Source organism: Sciurus carolinensis, chromosome 2 (genome assembly GCF_902686445.1).
Source record: "Sciurus carolinensis chromosome 2, mSciCar1.2, whole genome shotgun sequence".
Taxonomy (NCBI): Eukaryota; Metazoa; Chordata; class Mammalia; order Rodentia; family Sciuridae; genus Sciurus; species Sciurus carolinensis.
The window spans coordinates 5071144-5096695 of NC_062214.1; the positions used below are offsets into that span (position 1 = coordinate 5071144).

Here is a 25552-nt window from a genome sequence, read left to right on the forward strand (position 1 = left end):
TGTCTATGAGATTACTAATGATGACTCCTCTTTTTTCTTTTTTTTTTTCCTGATATTGGTAGTCTATGACTTGTCCCTTTTCCTTGGTTAGCCTAGCTAAAGGTTGCTCGGTTTTGTTGACATTTTTAATGAACCAGCTTTAGGTTTTGCTTATTTCTTTGTCGCTCTCCTGTTTTTAGTTTCCCATGGTCTGTGCTCTTGCTTTTCTTATTTCTGTCCTCTCTTTGCCTTAGACCTACCTTGCACTCCTTGTCATAGCTTCCTGAGGTGTTAGCCTAGACCCTTAACTTGAGACCTTCCTTCTGTTTTGACTGTACATTTGAGTGCTATGAATTTCCCTGAAGACATGGTTTTAGCTGTATCCTGTGTGTTTTAGCTTACATTTGCTTGTTTTCATTCATCTCAAGATATTTTGTAACTTCCCTTGCCATTTTTTCCTTTTTGCACTAGTTATTTAGAAGTTGTATAGCATCCAAATATATGGGGATTTTCCAACTATCTTCTGTAACTGGTTTCCAGATTAATTCCATTGCCATCTGAGAAATTATCTTGTGTGATTTCTATTATTTTCGATGTGCTTAGGTGTGTTGCATGGTAACAATGTGGTCTGACTTGGTGAATGTTCCATACAAGCCTGACAAGAATGTGCAGTTTGCAGTTGGATGGAGTATTCTACAAATGCCAGTTGTAGCAAGGTGATTGGTAGTTGTTCAGATCAGCTCTGTAATTGCTGATTTTCTGATTTCTTGATCTATCAATTATTAAAGAGAGGTATTGAAGACTCCAATTAAAATAGTTATTTCTACTTCTCATTTCATTTATCTCAGTTTTTGCCCTGCATATTTTGATACCCTGTGTTAGGTGCATGCATCTTGGGAAATTATCCCTTTTATTGTTATGTAATGACCTTCTTTACCCCTGAAAATCTACCTTGTTTTGAATTCTATGTTTTTGAAATTAATATACCAATTCCAGCTTTCTTTTGACTGTGTTAATGTAGAATATCTTTGTCTTTTCATTTACTCTTAGGCTGAGATTTATGCTTAAGGTGAGTTTCTATGGACAACATATAATTTTTTAAAAGTTTATCCCGGCACTGTTTGCCTTTTAATTGATTTATTTAGGCCATTCATATTTAAAGTGATTATTTACATATTTGAACTACTATCTACCATGTTTGTAACTATTCTCTCATTGCCGTACTTATTCATTATATCTTTTTCAGTCTTTCCCCTTTCTTGACTTCTCTGGTCTGATAATTATGTAAGATTTCATTTCCCACTTCCCTTAATATATTAATAACACTTCATTTCAAAAATATTAGTAACTGCCCCAGAGTTCATAATATATGACTATCCTTGGTTCAATTTCTGAAAATGCCGTACCACATTTTTAGGAAATTGAGTGTCTTCATCTGCTTGGGCTGCCATAGCATAAAGTCAGAGATGAGAATAAATAGGAGAAATTTATTTTCTTAGAGTCCATAAGCTAGGAAGCCCAAGACCAAGATGCTGACCAGCAGGGCTCCTGGCCAGTGCTCTCTCTTTGGGTTGCAGATGGTTGACCCCTTGCTATGTCCTTAAATTTGCCTTGGTCATCTCACGGGTCAAAGAAATGCTGCTGATGACCAGTTTGCTCTGCTTTTTCTTATTGTAAGGACAACAGTGATTACTTCCAAGCTGTTTACATGTCAGAGCTGAAAACAGAAGTTCCCCTGCCTCTCTCTTTTTAGTTTTCATTTAAAACATTCAGATAAATTCACATACTGTGTCAGTCAGCTTTTCGCTGCTGTGACTAAAGGACCCGACCAGCACAATTGTAGAGAAGGAAAAGTTTATTTGAGGGCTCACAGCGTCAGGGGTCTCAGTTCATAGATGTCCAGCGCCGTGCCTTGGGGCTCCAGGTGGGGCAGAACATCATGGCTGAGGAGCATGGCAGAGGGAAGCCGCTCACATGATCAGGCAGCAGAGACTCTCCTCTCCTGATTCGAGTACCTACCCAAAGCCAGGCCCCAACCCCACCTCCTCCAGTCACACCGGCCCCTTCAGGTACCCCTCAGTTAATCCCTGTGGGGGAGCAAATCGCTGATCGGGCTCAGACGCGCACAACCCAATCACTTCTCCTCCGAACCTTGCACTGTCTCACACGTGAGCTTTCTGGGGACACCTCACATTCATATCATAACACACACTGTAAAGGTCACCTTTTAAAAAACATATGACTCAGTGGCTCTTAGTATCTTCACAGAGTTGTGCGGCCGTCCCCACTTCCTCCAGAACATTGTCAGCAGTGAAGTCCCACCCCACGGGCAGTTGCTCCCTGGTTTTCCCCTCCTGGTCCCCGGCAGTCACGCACCTGCTTTCTGTCTCCACGTGTTCACTTGTTCTGGACATTCATAAAAGTGGACGCCGGTGAGAGGAGGTGCTTTGTGTCCAGTTTCTGTCACTTAACAAAACATCTTCACGCTCTGTCCGTGCTGTAGTGCACAACGGTTCTTTATTTTTTGTTGTTGGCGAATAGCTTTCCGTGGGGTGGACGTACCGTATTTTGTCTGTCTGTCCACTCGCCAGTCGGTGGACGCATGGGCATTTCCGCTTTGGGACTGTTTTATGAATAACGCTGCCGTGAACACTTTCGTAAGGTTGTCACTGGGAAAGTGCTCCCACTTCTCCAGTGCGGACCTAGGGACAGACTCCACGCTCACGGTGATTTCAGGCTCGGCCCCCCAGCAGTGAGTGAGGACTCCAGCTGCCCCAGATCCTGGCCAACGTTTGCTGTCTCCCCTTTCTTCCTAGAAGGCCATCAGAGAGCTGTGAGGGGGCATCTCAGTGACATTTGGGTCTACATTTCCCCGAAGACGAATGGTGCTCAGAATCTTCTCACGTGTCCCTGGTCTTTTGTACATTTTTAGAGAAACGCCTCTTCAATACTTTGCCCACCTTCTGCTTGGATGCTTTGCTTTTTTATTAAGTTATTTATGCACCTGCATAGAGCTCCCTGGTGCGGGGAGCAGGGCCACCGTTTGTACAACTGGGGCTTTGATGGCCCTTGGCTCTGGAGAGAGGGTCACAAGTCCACCTACATAGGGTGCATCAGATGTCAACCAGAACTGAGCAGGATTCGCTGTGTCACACAAGAAGCTGCCTCAGAACTCAACTCGGTGGCTTCAGAGCTCCAGTGATCTCTGGCCCTCCAGCAGACCCTTCAGAAGGCAGCTGGGCAGGGGTTCCACAGACAGCAGCAGATCACCAGTCCTCTTGATGTCTAGCTCAGACCCAGCACATTCTGTTAGCCAAGCAGGCCCCAGGCTGGCTCAGGTCCAAGGGAAGGGTACCCAAGCCACCCGTTGGCAGAGGTGCTGAAGGCATGTGGGGGCGTCGCTGCCCTCCTCTCCCGGGAGCCAGCACATCCCGTCAACGCTGCCCTGTGCCAGGACACACAGCTAGTTCCCTGGCTCCTCCCGGTAACTGACAGGCAGCACGGGCGTCACCCACAGTGTACGGGTGATGGGTCCTTGACCCAGAGTCGGTGTGTGCGGGTGGAGTTGTGGTCTGGAGCCCAGACAGGAGGTGCCACAGTTGGATCTTGACCGTCCCCGAAGGTCCAGGTGTTTGAACTTGGTCCCCAGGTGGTGCTGTTGGGAGGCAGCGTGGGCCTTTGGGAGGTGGAACTCAGTGCAAGCTCCTTTGTCCTCGAGGTGTGCTCTCCAAGGGGGTGGGACCCGCGGGACCCACCCTTTCCTGTTCTCTTCTCCCGTCTGAGTTTTGCTTTGCCCGTCCGGCCTGCCCACGCCCCCCAGCACCCCGACTCCAGGCCAGAGCACTAGCCCTGCTGATCTTAGACGGAACCTTGAAACAGTGAGCTGATGGGCGTCTGGTCTTTATAAATTAGTTATCCAGGGGTTTCTCCCAGTGACGGGAAGGCGCGCAGGAGGCTTCGGAGTCTGTGCTCTTAACGGCTGCGTAGCTGACTTCCTCGGCCACTTCCCCTGAGCTGGTGTCCCACTGAGCACTTACCTGGAGTAGCAAGTGGCCCCACTCCCTGGGAGGCAGACATGGCCACTGCCTCCACTTCTTAGATGAGGAAACTGAGGCTCAGGGAGGTGACACCCCTTGAGCTTGATCAAGTGAGACAGCAGACAGGATGGGGACCAAGACAGCCTGACCCTGACCCTGGCACTCTCCCTGCACCCTGCGGTGGAGGGCACACTGAGGGGGAGGGCACGCTGAGGGGGAGGGCATGAGTGCCGCCTGGGAGGGCTGCTTTGCCACAGTTCTATGAAGGTAAAGCAGCAGGTGCCCAGCGGGGCCCCATTTCGGCCCCCAGGCCTGCTCCCTGCTCCCAAGAAGCCACAGAGGTCCTGCCCCCTCCCGCCGAGGGTGGCCACTTCCTGTATGAATAGCAGAGTCCCTCCCCCTGCGGTTCATCAGCTGCCTGCTGAGCTGGTGCCTTCTTGCCTGAACGGAGGAGGGTGGACACCCTGCCCCCGCCCCCTAGCACAGACCACCCTTCCTTGGGACTCCTTCTATGACTGTTGTGACACAGTGCTGCCATCTACATCTCTATTTCTGGCTCCACGCCTGGTAGGCAGGTGTCTGGACTCCCGCAGTGACCTGGCCTGGGCTGGGCTCACCTCAGCCACGGCCAGCCTCACTTCCTTTCCACCTCAGCCCAGCTCGTGGGAACCAGTGGGGCTCACCTGCATCTCTGCAGCGTAACTGAGTCACCGGCGTGCTCTCTGTGGCTTGATCCTAAAACGGAGATGCCCTGCATGCAGTTCCTGTGGCACGGTGACTCCTTGGGTATCACCCACTGCATTGTCAAGTCCCCCAGTGTAAACGACTGGGATCGGACACCATCCTTATCGTACGGTGCTATGAACCGAATCGCACCCCTCTGAACTCCAATCGAGTTCAGAGGTCGCAGCCTGACCCCACGGTGATAGTGTTTGGGGATGGGGTCTGGGGGGTTGACTAGGTTTAGGCGAGGATGGGAGGGGTCCCTCATGATCTGGTCAGTACCCTAATAAACACAGACACCAGAGAGCTTGGTCTCTCCCTCTCCATCATGTGAACACACAGCAAGAAGGTGGCCATCTGCAGGCTAGGAAGAGAGCCCTCCAGACGGCCATGCCAGCGCCCTGGTCCCAGACTTCCACCCTCCAACTCAGTGAGAAGATTAATTTCATGCCCAGACCATGGCCTGAGCTTTACCAAGGCACACAGGTAATCCAGGTTTATTATTGAAAGAAATGAGGAAATATAGGATACAAATCATCTATGCATCACTGAAAGATGATTCATATTCTTTCCCTAGGTATTTTTCTGTGATACATAATTACATATATCTTAAATTGGAATCATACTACAGTTTCATAAATATTTTCCTTAATATACTGTGAATGCCTTTTCACATGGATAAATACAGTTCTACATTCTGTTTTTTCATAGCTCAGAGCCTTTCAATGTGTAGATTTCCTAATTTGGTTACCTGATCCCCCTTGGTTGGATATCTAGGTTGTTTGTACTTCCTCCTTCGCCTTTATAAGCAACCCAGTGATGAAAAGCTGATGAAAATACCTCTCAGTATGCACACAATATTATCTCCTTAAAAAACTACCAATATTAATGCTGCCAGATAACCCCTGGGGAGCAACCCATCCTGACAGGTGAACAAGTAGGAGCTGCATGCCAAGCATGTGACAGAAGGACTCTGGGCTGACTATACTCTCTCAAAACTGCTTTCCAGCACTAGATGCAGCCCAATGATCTTGAACCAGCAAATGCAGCATTTGGTTTCCTGTCTGGTAAAATAAAAGTGTATATACCATTTTTAATGAACTGTAACTTATTCTTTCTGAAATTAGTGACCCAAACCCAACTCCAATTGGTTATAGCAGTACAGGGAATTGAAAAGCAGCAGGCCAGAGCTGGGCTAGCTAGCGTGTAAGCCACCAGGTCCATAATGCACACACCAAGGAAGGGAAGGTGTCTGTCTCCACCACCCAAGTCCCATCCTCTGCGGATTTCAGGTTCATGTCCTTACGCTCTAACTCCAGGGGGAAGAAATTGGTCAAGCCTCCAAGCAACAGTCCCAGAATCCAATCTCATTGGCCCAGCTGGGGGCGTGTGCTCATTCCTGAGCCAATCACTGAAGCCAAATGCTGATGGGCCAGGCTCGATCACCAGCCTGCCCTGACCCTGGCTGGAGTCCTGGGCTGAGAAGTCCCGCATGCCGAGCCGGAAGTCGGCGCCCCGTGGCTAAACCCTGCCGACTGCACCACCCTGGGCACGGTGCATTCCACCCTCCCCCGGGGCTCACTGGGCTCGCACCCCGCCCGACTTCCCGGCGCATGGCGGCCCTGGCGGAGCGTCCATGTGAGAAGAAGGTGCCAGCCAAGGAGCGAGACAGAACAAACAGGGCCCGCGCGCCAAATCCCCATGGTGTTCACTGGAGCGCTTTGCACCGGGGCTCAGAAGAAAGAGAATTTCTAAAAATAAAACGAAATCTGATGAAAGCTTCGCAATCGGTTTGGAGCAGTGATGGGTTTCGGTGTGCAAATAAATTCAAATAAACACATCTATGCGTGCACGCATAGGCCACTGTGTGTGTGCATGTCCCTGTGGTGCACACCTGTGTGGGAGTGTGCATGTGCGTGTATCAGGGCATGTCTGTGTGCATGGGTTTGCGAGCCTGCGAGCGCGTGTGTGTCTGTGTATGAGCACACGTGTGCACCTGCTTCCAGGACGCCTTCCCCTCTGGTTCCCTGTCCCCTCTTCCCCTCCCTGGTGGCCGCTCTCAGCCATGCCTGACAACTCTAGGAGCAGAGGGTGAAATCATGATGTTCAACTTACTTAAAAGCTTTTATTGAGCTCAAAATACTAGTTTATCTTTAAAAGCATCTAACCTGACTGAGTTTAAAATGAATTCTTAATTCCTGGAGTGAGACTCCTGCCTGCCGGTTGCAAGAGTCAGTCAAGCATGGGGTTGGAGGTTGTAGCTTAGAGGTCTGGATTCAAATTCTCCCCACTGCCCTGCCCAGCTTTCACCCCAGGGCATGCTAGTTAACCATTCAAGGTCTGAGTAACAAGAGCAGTAACTGTTTGTGGAAAGAACTATGACAAACGCCATCTGTGCCCATCCTATCTCCTTGGCCCTTCCAGTTTCTGTTCATGTGAGACAACTTCCTGCTGAGATCGCCTGTGTTTTGCTGCTTGGGGTCTCCTTTGGCCTCAGGGTCCTCCTCTTTCCATCACACATCAGGCCAGAAGGGCCTCACTTGCGCAGTCCCCTTGCCCTGTGGGTCACCAGGCATGTGCTCTGAGTCATCCGGCACTCTCGAGCAGGACTGAGCTCTGGCTGCACACAAGGTGGCCTGTTGATCACACCCTGTGGAGTCTGGCTCTGCCCGCTACCTCACTCCCTCCAACACCCGGCCTTGCCTGGGGCTGCCCCCCAAAGGACCCATTTGCACTCAGATGGGTGCCCAGCCCCCAACTCAGAAGGGAGTGAGGAAGATTAGTTGCGGAAGGGTTGGGGAAGAGGCTTGGAGGCTGCCTGGGCCTGGGGGCGTGTGCGGACACGCAGTCAGCACGACTCAGTTTTAATATTAATGATGTTTTGATTTAACCCAACATATCCCAAATATCATTTCAACATGAAACCAGTATAAAAACTTATAGGAAAATAATTTTAAATACCCGCTCTCTTCTAACTGGTCAGTTGTCTCTGCCTTCAAGAGTGGAGCCCAGGGCTGTGCTCCTGGGCATGCTTGGCCAGAGCAGCCTTGGACAGTGAGGACCAAGCATCCTTCCCGATGTGCCCCCGCGGTCCTGCCGGGAGCAGGGTGGTCCAGTACGGGAAGTCGTGCTTCCCATCTGTGCAGAACCATGGCCACACCCTCAATGCATGCTGGACGCCTGCCCCAGTGGCCCTTGGACCCCACCTTTGTCACCCACCAGCTCTGTCAGCTCCACCAGTTTACTTGGCAAACTCTCTGGGCTCCATTTTTCTCCTCTATAAAATGCAGACCTAATGCCGGCTGCCTGCTGGTCAGGATCACTGTGTGACTTTGGTGAGATCAGGAAAGGTCTAGGGGGCAGGCGTGGTCAGCTCCACGTGGAGACAAGTCTGTCCTTTACCAAGTCTCTCAGGGAACACCCTGGAGTGGGCTTCCTAAGTAGGATACTCCTGTACGCGGAGCATGTGGAACGCCCACACTGGCCGACCACACGCCACCCTCAATCCCGGAGACCAGGGCCTGCCCCTGGGGCGTGGTTCTCCACTTCTCCATCCACCTCCAGGTGTGGAAGGCAGAACCTCAGGCCCACATTAGGGGTCCCCCGAAAGCTTATGTGTGAGATATTGCAAGAAGGGTTAGAAGCGAAGCGATTGGATTTTGAGTGCCTTCACCGGATCAGCACCTTAATCCACTCACATGGATTAACAGGGTGGTAACTGCAGGCCGGGGGGAGGTGGCTGTAGAAGGCGGGTCACTGGGGCCCTGCCTTTGGGTTTATAGTTGTCCCTGGGGAGCAGAGTCAGTTCTCGCTTCTTCTTGGTGGCCATGCTCCCCAGCTCACTCTTCTGTCTCTCCTGGGCCCAGAGCAAGGCAGTCACCAACCACCTACCGTACCTCTGGAACCCTGAGCACAAAAGCTTCTCTACTCCCGTGAGGTCTTTGGTTCACAGTAACGAGAAAGCTGCTAAAACAGCGTGAAAGTCAGAACCTCAGGCCCAGTGATGCTTCAAGAGCCCTGGACAAATGTTTGAGCTCCAAAATAGAAAGAGAAAAGAAAAACCACTACGCAATCAAAATCAGTAAACGTTTAATTAAACATCCAGAAAACCTAACATTATGTCAAGTTCATTAATGGCTCCATTTAAGTCATCATAAAAATTTCACTGCACTTCGTTATACTTGAGGAGAATTTATGGGTGAAATCTTGTCCTTTTGTAAGAATTTCCCAAGAATAATACTCAGTGGAGAGATGGTGGTCATTTGGAATTAAATTAATTTCTTGTAGGCAAATAATTTGGAATGCAAAATTATTGTTTTATCAATTTTAAGAATAAAAGTCAGACGTGAGTTCATTTCAGCACAGTTGTTGTAAAAGAGTTGGGGAGTGGGAGGGGGCTGTGGAGACTGTCCCTCCCCGGGACACCACAGCCGCCCCTGGCCTTCCCTCACCCTGCCCACCTCCTGCCCACTGCCAGCCCCCAGCCTGCCCAGGATGGACCTTCCGCAGCCCTTCTTTTGCCCCCGGTGATCTCCAGCTCCTCCCATGGCCTTCAGGGCCCTGGCCTGTCCACCCCCGACCTCACAGCACCTGCCCACCTGGGTCTCCCTCACCAGCCAGTGCTGCTGGGGTGGCAGAGTCCTCAGACTTGAGCTGGGTCACCGTGTTCATCCCAGAGGGATGGTGACATGAGCTTGTCTGCAGCCGGAGTGGGAGTGGAGCCAGGAGCCAGCAAGGGGTCTTTCTCCTGCCCAGCAGGGTTCAGCAAGTGACCAGATTTAAAAAAAAACCTCAGGAACTATCTCGTGAGTGAGGAGATGGACAAATGAGATTGCTTTGTCACCACACAGAGGGACAGCTGGGGATGGCACAGGACAACAGGACCACATATATCCAACTGAGCAGCGCTGTGCGCTCTGTGCGCTCGAGGCCCCCGCGTGTCCTTGCGAGGACTCCGTGAGGTGAGTGTCACAGGGAGCCCACTTCCAAAGGGAGACACTGGGGCTCAGGAAGAGCAGAGGCTTGCCCGAGGCACAGAGCTAAAAAGTGGGTCCTGGGATCAGAAACTCAGGTCTACTGGACTCCAGTGGACATGGGACACTGGAGTCCCCACCAACAGCTCTGCCTTGAAGGACAGAGAGTAGAGCCGGGGCCACTCCTTGGGGACTGCCAACTTGCCAGTCTTCGTTCCTCGTTCTCCTGGAGAGCAGGAGGCCTTGGACAGCCCCAGTCGCCCCTCCAGTCCTGCCCCTCTGACCTTTGCCCCTGACAATGACACTCAGTCGTCCACTGGGTGTCTTTCCTCCTCCTCCCCAAGCCGAATTCACGGGGGAATCTGAAGATAGATTCAGGCTGCCCGGTAGAGGGCTGGGTTTTGCCAACACAATGTGCAGTAAAAATATCTCTCTTTTAAAAGAGACAGAGCAAAACTCAAAGACTAGAGATCGGTAACATGTAATTATCATCTGGTTTGGGCGGAGAGTTCTAATAGCTTCCAGAAAAACACAAGCCATGAAAAAGGAGCACACTTTCCAAGCAGAAGGAGACCCACTCAGCAGGCAGCGGCGCCATCTTGAAGTCTGGGTTTGGAGGCGCTCTCCAGGCAGGAGGAGGATGAGCCGCCCGCCCCTCCTGTCCCCTTTGGCTGCCCATATGGGACGGGAGTCTGAGAATGCAGACGCTGCCTTGAACTCAGCCCCCTGGGCCTCAGCTGGCCCAGGGCAGGCAGCCCCTCCTTGTTTGGGGAAGAGTCCTGAAATGCCAAGAACAGCCAGGCCTCTGCCAATATCTCTCATCCCCTATTTTAAAGTAACAGAACCCCAATTTTAGCTAGGTACATGGTGACCCAGAATGCAGACCATCTTTCCCAGCATCCCTCAGAGGTAAGGGTCACAGAACTAATCTCTGACCAATGGGATATTAGTGGAAAGTACGGGTGATTTGCATATGTGTTCCCAGAAGGGAGGTACCTGCCCGTCTTCCTTTCGCTTCTTCCTGCTGAGGGAATGCAGAGGTTTCTGGAGCTCAACCGCCATTCTTGGAGGTTGCAAAGGATCAAGAAACGAAAGGACCCTGGGTCACCACACCACACACCTGGACTGCCCACCAGACTGCATGAGGAAAAAGAAAGACCCCCGTGCTGTGTAAGCCACTGCTGTCCAGGCAAAAAGACAGCTCTTATCCTCAAAGTTAGCTCCAGATTTTCTTAAATTGAGAGCAGGCATACAAGCTAATCCAAATCTTTAAAAGTGAGAATTCCACTCAGTGTTGTAGACGCTCCCAGCAGATTCGCGGCTTCAGCTCCAGATGCGCTCCCCGTGGAATGGAAGGTGGAACCCGCCCACTTCAATTGTTTTCCTGCTTTCTCTTTCTTGCTTCTTGCTTGTTCATTTGCGGTGGGGCCTACGGTTCTGGAGATGCATCACACACAGACATTTTCAAACTTAGGCAAAAGCTGTGAGCACACACTCAGTGTGCATGGAAATGCCTTTTCTTATTTGCTATCTCCACTTAATAGCTGAAGAATCTGGGGCTCAGAGAGGTAGCCGCCCACGGCTGGGGAAGAGCAGCATTGCAGCTCAAAACTGCTCTGGGGAGGAGGGAGAGAATCTTTGTGCACCTCCTGGGTGCTTGGCATCCCTGCACAATGGCTCATTTCTGGCTTCTAGGAACAACTCAGAGAGGCAGGAAAGAGACTCCATGTGGCTGTCCAAACTGTTCAGACAGACCATAATGGGCCCTGGCCTCGTCCACTGCAATTCAGGTGACCTTCCTAGAAGCAAGCTGACTCTTGGGATCAAGTTTAAGTCCTGCAGCTTGGCGGGCAATCCCACAGAGACCTGAACTCCACAACCGGCCTGGAGCCTCCTCACTAAGAGGTCAGGACAAGCAGGCAGGAGGCTGGGGAGCAATGGAGGAGCAACGGAGGAGCTGGGCAGTCCTGGAGGGAGGTGGAGAGAGGGTCTCTCCCGGCCATGGTGGGCTGTGCAAAGGTTGAGGATAGAACCAACTGCAGGGTCAGCCGGAGAATCAACGGGGCTCTGACTCCCAGGAAAGATGAGGCAAGCAGCAGCGGAGGAGTAATTTAAGGTGGATGCAAGAATGGCGAAGGGGCGATGAAGCCCCAGCCGGGAGGCCACGCAGTGGACCGAGATCCCGCGGCTAAGCCTGGCGGCGGGCGCGCGCCCCCTGCTGGCCGTCTCCAGGGGCTCCAAGGGGAGTGTGCCGCCAGGTTCCCCCCGCAACCCGGAGCGACTTTGTCACCTCGGTGGCCTCGCACATTCCTTCAGTTCTGCAAGACAGGGCAGTAAGGGCCTCTGGGCATGCTGTCCTTAGGGGCCTGCCCCGCAGCGCTGGCTCTGCACACGGAAGCAGAAGCCATCACCTGGAACTGAGAAGACCCCACACCTGGTCCCCGATGTTGCATTTGATTGACTTCCGCTGGCCGGACCTTGGGAGTTCCTTCCATCTACCAACAGGCTTTCCCGCTGAGGACCTCAGGGCCGGCGCAGCTGGCTCTGCAGACAGTGACCAGGCAAACCTGGGGACTGCCTGCTGCTCAGGGGCAAGGGGTGGGGAGGGAGCACAGGGCCCTGCACCCCAAGCCCAGAGGCTCCAGGGCCCAGTCCACCGCAGCTGTCACCTCTGTGGACCCCAGTCTCCTCTTCTGTGATCTGGAAAAGAACTGCAGCTCTGAGCCATGTGGGAGTCACTGGTTCCTCTGAGAGGTCGTGGAGGCGATGGGCCCTTTTCCAGAGGCACACGTGTGGTGGCCTGTCGGTGACCCCAGGGTCTCTGACCAGAGTGCTCAGCTGTATCTCCTCACGAGTCTTCACCACCCCCCCGTGAGATGGGTCCTTTCAGGACCCCAATTTACAGACGAGGACACTGAGGATAGATAACTTTGCCAGGCTGCACAACTAGGACATGGTGGTGCTCAGTTTGAACCCAAACGCCCTGGCGGGGGGGGGGATCTCTAACTGCCGAGCAATACCCCCCCAGTGGTCACCTTGTGATGTCTTTGGGAAATCAGTGCAGGGAGGCTGTTGTCCCCTTTACGATTCTGAATTCATAGAGCATCTTCCTGTGAGCCTGGCTCCTCCGTGCGGTCGACAGGCTGAGGGGAATCGCCCATGCCTGACTTCTGGAGGGCACAGATCAAATTCCTCCATTTCCTCTCCGAAGAAAGAAGATGGTACACCCCACTGCCCCCTGAGGATGACTGGAGAGGCAGGGCCGTTGGAATCTATACAGTAGGTGCTTCTTAAAGAGGGTCCCCTCAATACCCACAGGAACACATGCAGAGCCCCCAGCCACTCGAGCATCCTGGCCTCCCTGCGGGGACCGGCCGGGGACCGCACTGGTGCTGGGAGGCGGGGAGGCCAGCCAGAGTCCCCTGGCCCTGCCAAGCCCAGCCGCTGCCTGCCCACGTCATGCCGGGGTCCACTCCTCTCCCTCGGTCCTGCTTTCGATTCTGTTTCTTTCTGAGAAAGCCACACAGAAGTTTCGTTTTCTCTTTCTCCAGAAAGCTGATGGGGCGGAGCGGACGGCGCGTTGTTTTTGGAGTGTGAGCAACTAACAGCTGCCGGGGACGCCGCAGCCCTTGCCTGTGGGTTCAGAGGGGCCTGGAGTGGAGGCTCAGCCTCCTGTGGCCCACCTCCCAAGGCCACAGCGAGGGCACCTGCTCCCAGGTCCCCCGGGCCCCTTGCCTCTGCTGGGAGCATGGCTGAGGCTCCTGCGGACCCAAGCAAGAGAGGTAAGGCCTTCCTCCTCCAGGGAGCGCAGGGGAGGCCCAGGGTGGGCTGGGGCTCGACGGCTTTCCAGACTCTGCTTGGCCGGACGACAGATGACGGTGGGATGAAGCGGGCACCCTCCCTTTGGAGGCACCATGTGAGCCCCCAGCAGCCGGGCCCTGCTGTCCCGTTTCCTAGATGGCACAGCGGGGGCCCTGCAGGGTGAAGTCCTGGGCTGTCGGCCGCGCCAGCGGCTCTGCAGTCATCCCGAGGTGAGGCGAGGCGGGTGCAGGCAGCAGATGCACCTGCCCCTCCTCTCTGTGTCGCTGCCTTTCCCTGGTGACCGTCTGCCTCCGGAGGTGACCAGGGGACCCCCTCGGCCAGCATGGAGGGCGCTCCTCTCTAGGGACCCGGCCAAGCGCCTGCTCGGGCGGGTGGTTTTCGTTTCCTTGCTTTTGTTCTGGTTTTGCCACATCCTTGAAGTCGACTCTGCCACCGCAGTTCCACCGGGGGGAAACTGAGGCACAGGGCGCACACAGGTGGGGGTTGGCACGGTGGGGCTCAGTCCATGGAAACCAGTCACAGAGGCCAAAAGGGAGGAGAAGTGAGTGCCAGGGAGGGTGGTGACATCAGGGGGCCACCCAGGAGACTGGCCTGACCTGCTACCCTCTTCCTGAGGGCCCTGCAGGCCCTGGGCCAGGAGATTAAGCAACTGGCCTGCTGCTCTTCCTGTCTGCCTCCCCGGGTGACTCCCCTGGACACCAGGCTTGTCCCCTGCACCAGTTCCGGTCCACGCATCCCCCTCTCAGGCCCAGAGACTCTCAGGCTGCCCTTCATTCATTGTCCACCTGACGCCCCAGACTTTGGGGTCTGGGAGGCCCTGCAGGGCTCAGGGTGGGCTCCTCCACACCCTCAGTTCTTGCAAGACAAGGAAAGCCAGGTGCAGAGCTGGTTGGGTGCTCCTCCCCTGGGGCAGAATCTGGCGGGTGAGGGGCGGGTGGCCCTGACCCTGTCATTGCTCTTCACCTGCCCCCGGGGGAGAAGCATTCTGACCACAAGAACAAGCGCCAGCCCCAGTCGAGGGGTCGCAAACTCATTATCCCTCCCAACAAGGGCCTCCACGGGGGCCAGGGCCCCTGAGGGTCTGCTGATCAGGAAAGAAACCCCAGAAGGGAGAGGAAGGGGACCAGGGAAGTCCCGAGAAGAACGGCCTGCAGGATTCTTGGGGGCAGAGACTTCCTGGGGACAGGCCAGGGCACCGCCCACGGGCGCTCCCCAGCTGCTGGTCCTCGGGTGTGGCCCATACCCAGCGTCTGTGCCGTGATGTCAGCTGGCAGAGCCCCAGGGTTTGTGTGTGCGTGTGTTTCGTAGTCATGTGGGGGACGGCTTTGATTCTGAAGGCCTACCCGGGGGAGTAGGGGCCTTTTGCAAAGTTCTTCCTTGAGTCCCCACAGGGCCCTTAGGGCCTGTTGTGCCCAGACCAGGAAGTGGGTGCGCATGCCAATTGCCCTGGGCCAACTAGGCAGCGTCTGCCAAGCAGAGGAAATGGTTGCTCACTTACTCATCCATTCAACGTCCATTCCCTGCGCACCTACTGTGTGCCGAGCACTGGGCAAGGCACCGTAGTCTGACAGGGACCAGGTAAGCAACAGGGAGTCCTTAGGGATGTCCTGTGGGGACCAGCCTTGGGCGAATAGCAGCGCCGCTGACGTTGACAGTAGCGGAGTGCGGGAAGCCGATGGCAGGGGTCCCCAGCCCACATGCCTGCTCCCCACTTCCACCCCCGCTCCAAGGAGCGTTCCCACCTGCCCTGGGTGCCAGCTGGGAGGGACGTGGGCAGGGTGTGCACCTCCCCTGCCCTGTCACCCAGCCAGCACTGTCTGTCCAGCCCACGTGCTCGTCTCTCCACACAGAGGTTCTGATTGTGCCGCGGGCGGGTTTCTGCTCTGAACCCTGCTCAGGAGAGGGCCTCCTTGGCCTCCTTGGCCTCGAGGAGTCTTCAGTCCTCTCCACCAAGGGGACCGGGGCTCAGTGCTCTCCGCGCTTGCCTCCTCGCAGGCCACCTTGAGCAGAAGATCCTGCAGGTGTTGCGAGAAGCCAGCTCCCCTCTGAAGACCCACCAGCTGGTGAAGGAATGTCAGGTGACCAAGAAGGAACTCAACCAAGCCCTCCACCGAATGGCCAAGGAGGAGACCGTCTCCCTAGTCGCCCCTGCAACATGGCGCTTGGGCGCGGGGGGTTCTGAAGGCGAGAATCCCACCCAGACGGCCCAGCTCAGCCGTGGTAACCTGCCTTCCCGGGGCGGGTTGGACCCACGGGAGACCTCTGGGCAAAGGACAAGCCAGATTTGGGCCTGGCTTGGAATCCAAGCTCCTCTGCTTGGGGACACCTCATGTGCCGTGCCTTGATTTTTTTTTTTCTGGTCAATGGCGATGACAGTAGGGCTACTTCGTAGGAGTTGCTGAGATGACCAGCTGCAGAGGGCACAGTAGGTGCACCGTGAAGCCCTGGTGGCAAGCCCTAGCAGTCACAGTGACAGTGATGGTGGCCGAGCACACTCAGGGACACCAGAGCCCCGTTCTGGTCCCAGAGCCTCAGTCACCAAGCCCAACGCTCACCTGGCACCTGTGCTCGCCTGGCCTCACACACCCCCGTGGGGAGACGCTCACCCAGCCGGCCCACCCCTGACCCCCTCTTCCTCCAGCCCAGAAGCCCCAGCCAGAAGCAGCGGCCGTGGCAGAGAGTCCTGGCCCTCAGCTCAGCGAGCTTGGTAAGCACAGCATGTTTCCTTTCAGCCCTGCCCCCTCCGCCCCCAACCCCCCTAGAAGTGCGAGGTGTCACCATGCTGAGTCCCCAGAGGCCTTTGCAGCAGCCAGAGAATCCAAACAGCTGAGGGATGGCTGGGGCCATGCTTCTGTGCCCTACCCGGCAGGGCTGGCGGCACCTTGCACACCTCCTGGGCCGCAGGGGCCTGCAGGGTATTCTGGCTGCTCCACCCCGGCCGTGGGCGCCTGTCCCAGGCCTCGCAGCCTGTGCGCAGCAGAGCAGACTCACACTTGGGGAGGGGGCTCCTTAACCACTGAGTCGCCCTGCCTCCCAGAGGAAAGGATCTACGCGTTTCTGGAAGCCAGTGGGCCCTCCAAGGCCCTGCACATCGCCCAGGCCCTGGGAATGGGGAGAGCGAAAGACGTGAACCCCACCTTGTACAAGATGAAAAGCAGGGGCCTTCTGGACCAGGACCAGAAGCTGAAGGTCTGGAGGGTCTCTGCGCCAGGTAGGCCTCCCTGCTGCCCACGGGACCCCGTGAGGCCGCCCACGCCCAGTGCTAGGTCCTTGTCGGGGGTCCTTCTGAGCACTTTGCCTGCTCCCCTTCACTAGAACCCGCCAGAAGCTTCTGCAGGTCGCACTGGCTGTCCCCCAGAGAGGGCTGCTGAAGGGAAGCGCCGGTGGGGTGAGCCGCAGCAGCTTCCTGGAGCCCGAGGCTGCAGAGGTGTTTCCATTTTGATTTCTTTTAAAGTCAGAAGAAAGGATGGACATTATAACGATACCTCGGGACGAGCGCAGCCTGGGTCATGCTTGTCTTCCTACCTCGAAGTCAGAAAGCCTGATTTAATTTTATTTTTTTGTGGAGGAAAGGGCCCACAGAGTCACACCAGCCGGGGGCCTTGGTGGTGGTGCTGTGGCCGGGGTGTCTGCAGAGCCCGGGCAGGAGCCTCCTCAGCCCTCCCACAGCGCCCGTGCAGGGTCAGCATCGCAGGGCAGCGTGGGGAAGGAGCGACCATGTGGGGCAGCAGCTGACTAGTTCAGATCTCAGATCGATGCCAGTGGTCACGGGGGCATCTGAGCAGTTGCTATGGGGGAGAGGCTCTGGGGTTCAGGGCTTGGGGCTTTGGGACAGAGGGTAGGGACAGAGGATGCTGCTCCCAGGAGCCATCATGGGGGCGGGGTGGTGGGGGTGGCAGAAGACACCAGGTAGGGTCACCGGCCACCTTGACCGTGAGCTCCCTCTGTGATACCCGAGCGGCTGTCCACCATGCAAGGCTGGAGTCACTTCATGCAGGTTCCCAGATTCCTAGATTGGATGCCTGGGAATCCTTTTTAACAAATTCCCCAGGGATATTTGGTGCTGTCAACTGGCATTTGGAGCCTCAGACTCCTAAAGAGGTGCAAAGGAATAAAGTGAAATATTATTTTGCAGATGATTCTGGAAGAAGAAATCAGTCTGCTGTAGCTATTTGCCAGCAGAATCCAATCTACATGATCTACCAGAATGCCCCAAACTCCTGCATTAACATTACAAACTCCGAAGCCATCCAGATTGGACATGGGAACATCTTAATGAAACAGAGAGTCTCTGGGGACCTTGGTAAGTCATCTGAGAGGCAGACACCCAGAAGAAAGGATCTCAAAGGAGCTAGGTGGGGTTAAGAGTAGGGAGACCCAATCCTCCAAGGAGGAAGGGCAACTTCTTAATGTCCATGGCCCTCCTATACAGCTGTTGTGAGAATGAGGGAGCCTGGATCAAACCCCTCCTGCTGTCCCTTCACTCCAATACCTTTTGGTCCTTTTAAATGGAATGCAGTATTTTCCCATGAGAAATAATTCAAACAAGTGCATTACGGTAACATTTCATTTTCTCTGGATACGTCTCTTTCCCCCACTTCAGGGCGTGTTGGAAGTTGGGGTGCATCTTACCAACAGAGGCATGTGAATTTTCTTGAAATGCAGTGCTGCAGATTGAGCATGCTTTGTGCCAGGCTCTGGCCAGAGGGTGTGGGGCCTCTGTCAGTCCAGCCGGGCACCGCATGGGAGGCCCCAGCCCGATCCAGACACTCCCTCTGACCTTGGGAGCCTTGCTCTGCTCTGGGCCTCAGTGTCCCAGATGAGAGATGAGGAACTTGGTTCTGGGATCCAGGTCACCGTCGCCCCTGTGTGAATGCCAGATGCCACCGCCTCGGTTTGGGCTACATCCCTGTTAGTCGAGTCAATGCTGTTAAATGGTTTACTTTTTTTCCCACTCAAATATATTTAAAAATAAAATTCTTAGCCTTCACCTAAGTGGAAATCCATGTAGTTCACCATCAAATAAATGTCAGGGACATGGAATGACGTCCCTGGGGATGGCCCTGGGTGACCTCCCTGGTGGTGGCCCTGGGAGCATATTTACACCAAGGATGAGTCTCCCCACCACGGGGTTGGAGGCTGAGAAGACCAGGAAGCAGGTCGCGTGTGACCACTGAGTCTGCAGGTGTCCCCATGGTACCCTAGGCAGCTAGCTAACTGACCCTGGCCCCCGTGCCCTGGCCACCTGCTCTCCAGTCCAGAGCAGCCAGGTGTCCCCTCGTCACACTGTGCTGTTGTTTCAGGTCCCATGGCTCCGCACCAGCTCCCCACAACTGTGCCAGGTGATTCCTCCGCTCAGGGGCCCCTGACCAGTGGCTGGGGGCCCCAGGACATCCACATGGAGCGGTCCCTGCTCAGACGGGTGCAGGTGGGACACGGCAACGAGATGAGCCTCCACAGCATCCCTTCTGAAGGCCCTGCCTACAACCTCTCGGGCAGCCCCCCAGGTAACTGAGGATCACAAGGCCGGATCTGCCCCCGACTCTCCACTCAGTTGCTGGGGGGCAGGAACTGGAGCCAGAGTCGTTGCAGGGAGAGAGGCATGATGGGAACGCCTTTCCTTCCACCAGGAGGCTCCCACTGAGCGGCAGGGGTGGGTTTTTAGAGAAAGCATCCTGGGCACCCATCCTGTAGCACTGACCAGCAGGAGACCGGCTCCCCCTCTGTAAGATGGGCCTGTCCTCCCCTGGAGAAGCGGAGGCTGGGCCAACTGAAGCAGGGTTACAGGAGCAGACGGGAGCTTCTCAGGAGAGTGGAGGCCGGGAGGCAGCACAGTGAGCAGAGGGCCTGGGCCAGGGCTGCCCAGGCACTGCCAGTGGAGCCTGAGACTCTCTGGGAGGGGCCGGGAGCAGAGCAGAGAGGCCAGTGAAGGGAAGAGCTATGGGGCCCCCAGCAAGGGCTGGTGGTCGGGGGAGGCCAGGCTGAGTGTGGACAAGCCTTTTCAGAAGTCTGGGTGGGCAGAGCAGATGGCAGGGGCTGGGCCCGGGCGTGAGTGATATCAAAGGTGGGGACTGTGTCCCAGCACTGCCAGGGAGCAGGCCACCCAGAGAGGAGGAAGGAGTCCGGAGGTCAGGTCCTCCGCAGGGCTGGGGAGGGCAGGGGAACAGCGTGTGTGAGGGCGTGAGCCACGGCTGTTGACCGAGCCACCTGGCCACTGGTGACGTCAGCGCGGAGGACTTGAGAGCCAGGCTGGGAGCCGGGCTCGGGGGCTGCCGTCCAGCTGCCCGGCCTCCTGGCCTCTCTTTGGCTGACCCACAGTCTCAGCCAGGGCCGCTGGATCGGAAGCCTCATTTGAAGTGGGAACGCCCCAGCCGGGCCCTCACCCTGAGGCCACTGCAGCCCAGAGAGTGCACATCAAGTCCTGCTTCCTCGAAGACGCCGCCATCGGAGACGGCAACAGGATGACCGTCCTCCGGGGGACAGCCGCGGGGCCTGCAGAAGGCCGGCAGGACGGCGGGGCGCCGGAGGAGCGCGCAGGTGGGCCCGGTTCTCCCTGCGCTCCCAGAGCCGGGCGGGGTGGGGCCAGGGCAGGCGCTCCTGAGGTGGCCCCGGGCCGCCTGCGCCTCAGCCCCAGTGGGCCTCTGTCCTCGTTGTGAGGAGTGGGTTAGGCACTCGGCCCTGCCCGGCCCAGGCACACTCAGCAGCAGAGGGAGGTTATTAACGTGCCTTGAGAGGCACTGGACACCACGGCCAGCGAGACTGGCTTGCTGTGGGTGGCCCTGCGGCAGCCTCGAGGCCCCCGGCACCCGCACCACCTGCCTGGAGCTCAGGCCTCTCTCACGACCTGCTGGGGCCCAGGTTGGGTCACCTCGAGGTCATCTGCAGACCTGGGTCCTCTGTGGGCACTCGGCTGTCCCCAGGACTCTGTCCTGACTGTGGGGTTGAAGCTGGCATCCGCCAGGAGAGGGCAGAGTGGGCACCGAGCGCTGGCCGTGCCCCTGCGACACTGCTCACCCACCTTTGCACACACGCCGGGGGCCCGCACGTGGCTGGCAGCCTGGGCAGCCTGAGCCCAGCTGAGACCGTGGAGGGACCCTGCTGCCCACAGGAGGAAGAGAAAGGGCACGGGCATACTAGCCATCCTGCCACGGTTCTGCCCTGGGGACCTGACCTCTGGCAGAGCGGAGGTTCCAGCTGTGCAGAAGAGGGTGCCAGGGCTGAGGCACAGCTCCAGAGACGGGCACAGGGCGGGAGGGCAGCCTGGTGGGCAGAAGAGCGCAGGCCTGGAGGTGGATGTGCGTGTGGGCGAGAGCACGGCAGAGCCCAGGCTGCAGCAAGGGTGCTGGAGACCAGGAGGCACTGGGGAGCCACAGCGGGCCTCGGGCAGGGGAGGGGTGACGGTTTCTGCCTTCAATGTGGAGAAAGGGTCGTGGGGGGTTCAGCACCTCGCTTCCAGGATTTGGAGCGAAGCCTCGCCAGTGCTTAGAAAGCCAGTTTGGCAGACTGGTAGACAGGCCGGCCTCCTCAGCCAGCCCCCGCAGTCCAGGGACATGTGTCCCCGTGCCGAGGCCCACCCTTTATGCCCCAGCACAGTGAGGAGACCAGGCCTCCCTCCAGGACCCCGGGGAGTCTCAAGGCCAGGCAGGGAGCCTTCTGCAGCCTGCAAGGCATGGGCAGGGAGTCAGGGAGGCCAGGGGGAGGGAGGCTGGGACACTCCCACCCGGCGGACTTGGGAAACTCCACAGGCGGAGGGCGGCAAGTGCAGAGGCCCCAGGCTGGGAACAAGGGCAGCCTGCTGGTCACCTGGCAGAGGCTGGGGACACGGGCTGGTCCCATGGGCCCAGGACCATGGCCGTGACAGGCCCTGCAGAGCCTGGGTGGCCAGGCGAAAGCCACATCTGGTTTGGAGTGGGCAGGGCAGCTCCGGATCCAGCAGGGGCCTGCCTGTAGTGTGGTGCAAGACCATCCGGGAGAAGCCAAGGGGCCTGAGGGGAGCCAGGAGCCACCCTGGTGTCCAGAGAGGGCAGGGCCTACAGTGAGGACACTCAGGCCATCCACCGGGCAAGAAGGGGACGGTGGCCTCGGTCCCCAGTTCACTAGATGACCTTGGCTCTTCCAGCACCTTGTGCTCCGTTGATGACATCTTCTCTTCCCGCAGATCCCGGTTCTGAAGCCCATCCATCCAGAAGCGACGACCCCCAGGACGGGGACCAGGAACCCCCTGGCAAGTCCGTGCTGCTCACCCCCAAGCTGAGGGCCATGGCTCTCAGAGACAGCAGCCCCCACCCTGCAGAGCCCAGTGCCTAGGCGGTGGACACGGGGCGCTGGAGCGGGCAAGTGGCAGGGACCGCAGGCTGGACTTGGGAGGAGCAGGTGCTGGAGAACCTGGGTGGGATGCCTCGGCCTTCCACGGACTCTGACCTGCCAGCTGCCCAACCTGCCGGTTGGGAACCTGGGAGCAGCCAGGGGACTCCTTGGTGCCAAGGGGAGGGCTGGCTGGGTGGGCTCTCTCCCTGCCTGCACCAGGGCTGCCCGTGAGGCCCTGAGCACTTAGTCCCCCAGGTTCAGTGGAAGCTCCCCAAGCAGCAGAAATAAGAGTGGGCCAGCAGTGACCGGCCTGGGGGCTCTGCCCCGGTGACAGAACCAGTGTGCTTTCTGCCCCTTGTACTCAGCCTCCCTCCCTGTGAGGACGCAGCAGCAGGCACCACCTTGAAGCAGAGCAGACCCTGGCTACATCGAGCCTTGGCACTTTGGTGTCGGCCGGCCCAGCCCCCAGAACTGTGAGCGATAAACTTCTAGTGTTTATAAAGTACCTGGTCAAAGGTGTTTTGTTACAGTAGCCCAGACACATTGAGACACCCTCCCACTCTCTTCTCAGCTTCTCTGACGGCTGACAGGAAGACAAAGCCCATCTTCCTGTCAGCTGGCAGTCACCGAGGAGTCACCGAGGAGGCAGACACACACCTGGGGGCTGGGCCACAGCGGGAGGTCACAGGGAGACAGGGGACTGTGGAGACACAGCTCAGGAGGTTTCTTAGGGAGCAGGGAGCCCCAGAGACAGGCCTGCACGGCCACACAGAGGGAGGCGGTTGGCAGGACGGGGATGGTGCTCCAGGTAGGGACAGCCGTGGCTGAGGCAGGAAGGCTGGGGGAGAACTTACTCAGCAGCCCAGGAGAGCAGGTGGCTGGGAGCCCACGGCAGAGACGGCAGCAGCGGCAAGCTGCGGACTTGGGCACTGAGTTAGACCACTCACAAGAGCACGCAGAGCCAGAGCTAGACCACTCGCACAAGAACAAGCAGAGCCAGCAGGTCGCCTTGTGGTCCACGAGAGCCGGCAGGTCTGAGCAGTGAGGCAGCTGGGTCATTGCGGGGAGCAGGGTTCCCGCCCCTGGACTGGGTTGCCCAGCCCTGCTGGGGAAAAGTCACGGCAGCCACCAGGGGGACCGGAGCCTCAGGTCACATGCTGGTGGGTGTCCAAGCCTCCAGGTGGAAGGGCTTACAGTAGGTCTGGTTCTTGGCTTCCAGGGTTGACCTCCTTCTGTTGGGAGCTGGACACCAGTAGCCAGTCCCGGAGCTTTCCCGAGGGTGGTGGCTAGTCAGTGTGTGAGTCCGTGTCTGGCCCAAACCACAACATCCACTTTTCCGATGAAATTCCCCCTCTGCATAATTAATTTGTCATGAATACTCTGGCAAAGCATTGCTGGCAGCTAATGGAAGCTGGAGGTGAAGGTCAGCGCGGGACTCCTCGAGGAGGAAATTAACTAGCCCCTGTTAAAAGCAGAGAGTGAGCAAGCCCTCCATCCCGCCCTCCGTTCTCCCTAGTCCACCTGCCTGCCCACGTTCCCTCCTGTGGGATACATGCAGAGGGAGCCTGCAGCCCCTGGAGAGGGGGGGATTTGTCCCATGAGGGGAAATGAGTCTCCAAAGTCACATGACCTGCTCAGAGAACAATCCTACTCTCATCCCACTGCTGCTTCCTCCTCAGGGTGACCCCAGAGAGACCCCTCACTGAGGTTCCAGCAGACTGCCAAGACTAGAAGCCTAAAGCAGGAGGAGCGCAGGGAGGAGTCAAGGGGCACTTCGGTTCACGTTTATCCAAGCTTAAACAAAACCTTATTTGCTCGTGCAACTGAAAAGTCAAGGGACTCTGGGTTCAGGAATGGCTGGATCCAGGGGCTTAGTCCTGTGGTTGGGCTTCTTTCTCTACATCTCCCTGAGAGACTCTGTGTGGCTCAGCTGCAGCACCCAAGGCCTAGGCTGCCTGCCTAGCAACCCCAGAGCAAAGGGCCTTCTTCAAGTCAAATGCTGCTGCTACAACGTCCCAGGGAAGAATCTGATTGGTTATGCCAGGTCACATGCCCACCTTTGAACCAATGGAGAACGGAGTCCTCAGATTGGTTGCCGTGGGGTCAGACGTGCTCCTCAAGCTTGTGGGGGAGTCAGAACTGTGGTATGGGTCTCTAGGAAAGAGAGGCTCTGTTACCAAAAAGGGGCAGAGGAGCTGACTAGCACAAGCCACGGCCACTACAGCAACGGGTGTTTCTCCCCAGAATTCCCCGAACACAGCCTGGCTTCCTTTAAGAAAAGGGAAAACAAAGCAAAACAAAAGCCTTCACTGGAGGGACGACTGGGAAGTGGGGTCACTCTGAGGACCCATGTGGCCTTTCCTCGGGCTCCTGTGGGGGAGGGGAAGGCAGGCTCCCCGTTCCTTGGACTCAGGCTGGATGCACAGGGGACAGTGGCCTTACCCAGAAGAGCTGGATACCACTGGCAGCCCTGGGACAGAGACTGGGTTCGGGCCTGTGCCGTCAGGCTTCCTTGTGACTGGGTACCAGCACTGGAACATCTCCGCACTTCTGTCCCCAATGGACGCAAAACCAACAGTCCTCTTCACAGAACGTCTGCCCCTGGCAGGGCCACAGTGCAGGAGGTGGTCGATCGTGGCTTTTCTTTTCTATCCTCAGTGCTGGGGATTGACACCAGGACCACAGGCGGGTGGACAGCAAGCTACAACTGAGCGGTATCCCGGAACAGAGGGCACTTTAAACTGGGCAGGGTGCACAGTGGGGTGGGGTCAGTGGTCACCCATAAGGGACAGGTAGCCCTACTCAGAGGTGTTTCCGCAGGACAATCGAGCAAAGCTTCCAAGGAAGGTCACATAGAAACACACACATGGACAAGGAAGAGGGACGACCACAGAGAGGAGAGGACCCAGTGGAAAAAAGAGGGACAAGGGAGAAGAGGACCCAATGGAGGGAACAGGGACAAGGAGGAGAGGGCACCAGAGAGAAGAGGGACAGGGAGGACAGGGCCCTGTGGAGAGAAGAGGGACAGGGAGGAGAGGGCCCTGTGGAGAGAAAAGGGACAGGGAGGAGAGGGCACAGGGGAAGGAAGAGGGACAGGCAGGAGAGGGCACAGGGGAGAGAAGAGGGACAGGGAGGAGAAGGCACTGTGGAGAGAAGAGGGAGAGGGAGGAGAGGGACCTGTGGAGAGAAGAGGGACAGGGAGGAGAGGGCACAGAGGACAGAAGAGGGCCAGGGAGGAGAGGGCACAGGGGACAGAAGAGGGACAGGGGAGAGGAACCAGGGAGAAAAGAGGGACAGGGAGGAGAGAGCACACGGGAGAAAAGAGGGACAAAGGAGGAGAGGGCACAGCAGAGAGAACAGGGACAGGGAAGAGAGGGCCCTGTGGAGAAAAGAGGGACAGGGAGGAGAGGGCCCGGTGGAGAGAAGAAGGACAGGGAGGAGAGGGCCCGGTGGAGAGAAGAGGGACAAGGAGGAGAGGGCACCAGAGAGAAGAGGGACAGGGAGGAGAGGGCCCTGTGGAGAGAAGAGGGACAGGGAGGAGAGGGCCCTGTGGAGAGAAAAGGGACAGGGAGGAGAGGGCACAGGGGAAGGAAGAGGGACAGGCAGGAGAGGGCACAGGGGAGAGAAGAGGGACAAGGAGGAGAAGGCACTGTGGAGAGAAGAGGGAGAGGGAGGAGAGGGTCCTGTGGAGAGAAGAGGGACAGGGAGGAG

At 56.8% G+C, this 25552-nt stretch overlaps 1 protein-coding gene across 3 annotated transcripts; it reads left to right on the top strand.

Annotated features, from left to right (window-relative positions):
* Positions 1–13313: 13313 nt before the first annotated feature.
* Zbp1 (Z-DNA binding protein 1) lies at positions 13314–22314 on the top strand. 3 transcript variants are annotated; one of them, XM_047540739.1, is made up of 8 exons: positions 13314–13494; positions 15530–15754; positions 16176–16241; positions 16572–16745; positions 17670–17837; positions 18838–19041; positions 19853–20071; positions 21693–22314. In XM_047540739.1, the coding sequence occupies exons 1-8, from the start codon at positions 13461–13463 to the stop codon at positions 21839–21841; spliced, it is 1239 nt and encodes a 412-aa protein (XP_047396695.1). In that variant the 5' UTR covers positions 13314–13460; the 3' UTR covers positions 21842–22314. The 3 variants fall into 3 exon arrangements, with proteins under 3 accessions (XP_047396695.1, XP_047396696.1, XP_047396697.1); XM_047540740.1 differs by having other exon boundaries at positions 19859–20071; XM_047540741.1 differs by lacking the exon at positions 16572–16745.
* The last annotated feature ends 3238 nt before the right edge of the window (positions 22315–25552 follow it).

Coding starts and splice junctions, on each gene's coding strand:
- Zbp1 (XM_047540739.1), top strand. CDS start 13,461: ATGGCTGAGGCTCCTGCGGACCCAAGCAAGAGAG. Junction 16,242..16,571: donor CCCTCAGCTCAGCGAGCTTG/GTAAGCACAGCA, acceptor CCTGCCTCCCAG/AGGAAAGGATCTACGCGTTT. Junction 16,746..17,669: donor CTGGAGGGTCTCTGCGCCAG/GTAGGCCTCCCT, acceptor ATTATTTTGCAG/ATGATTCTGGAAGAAGAAAT.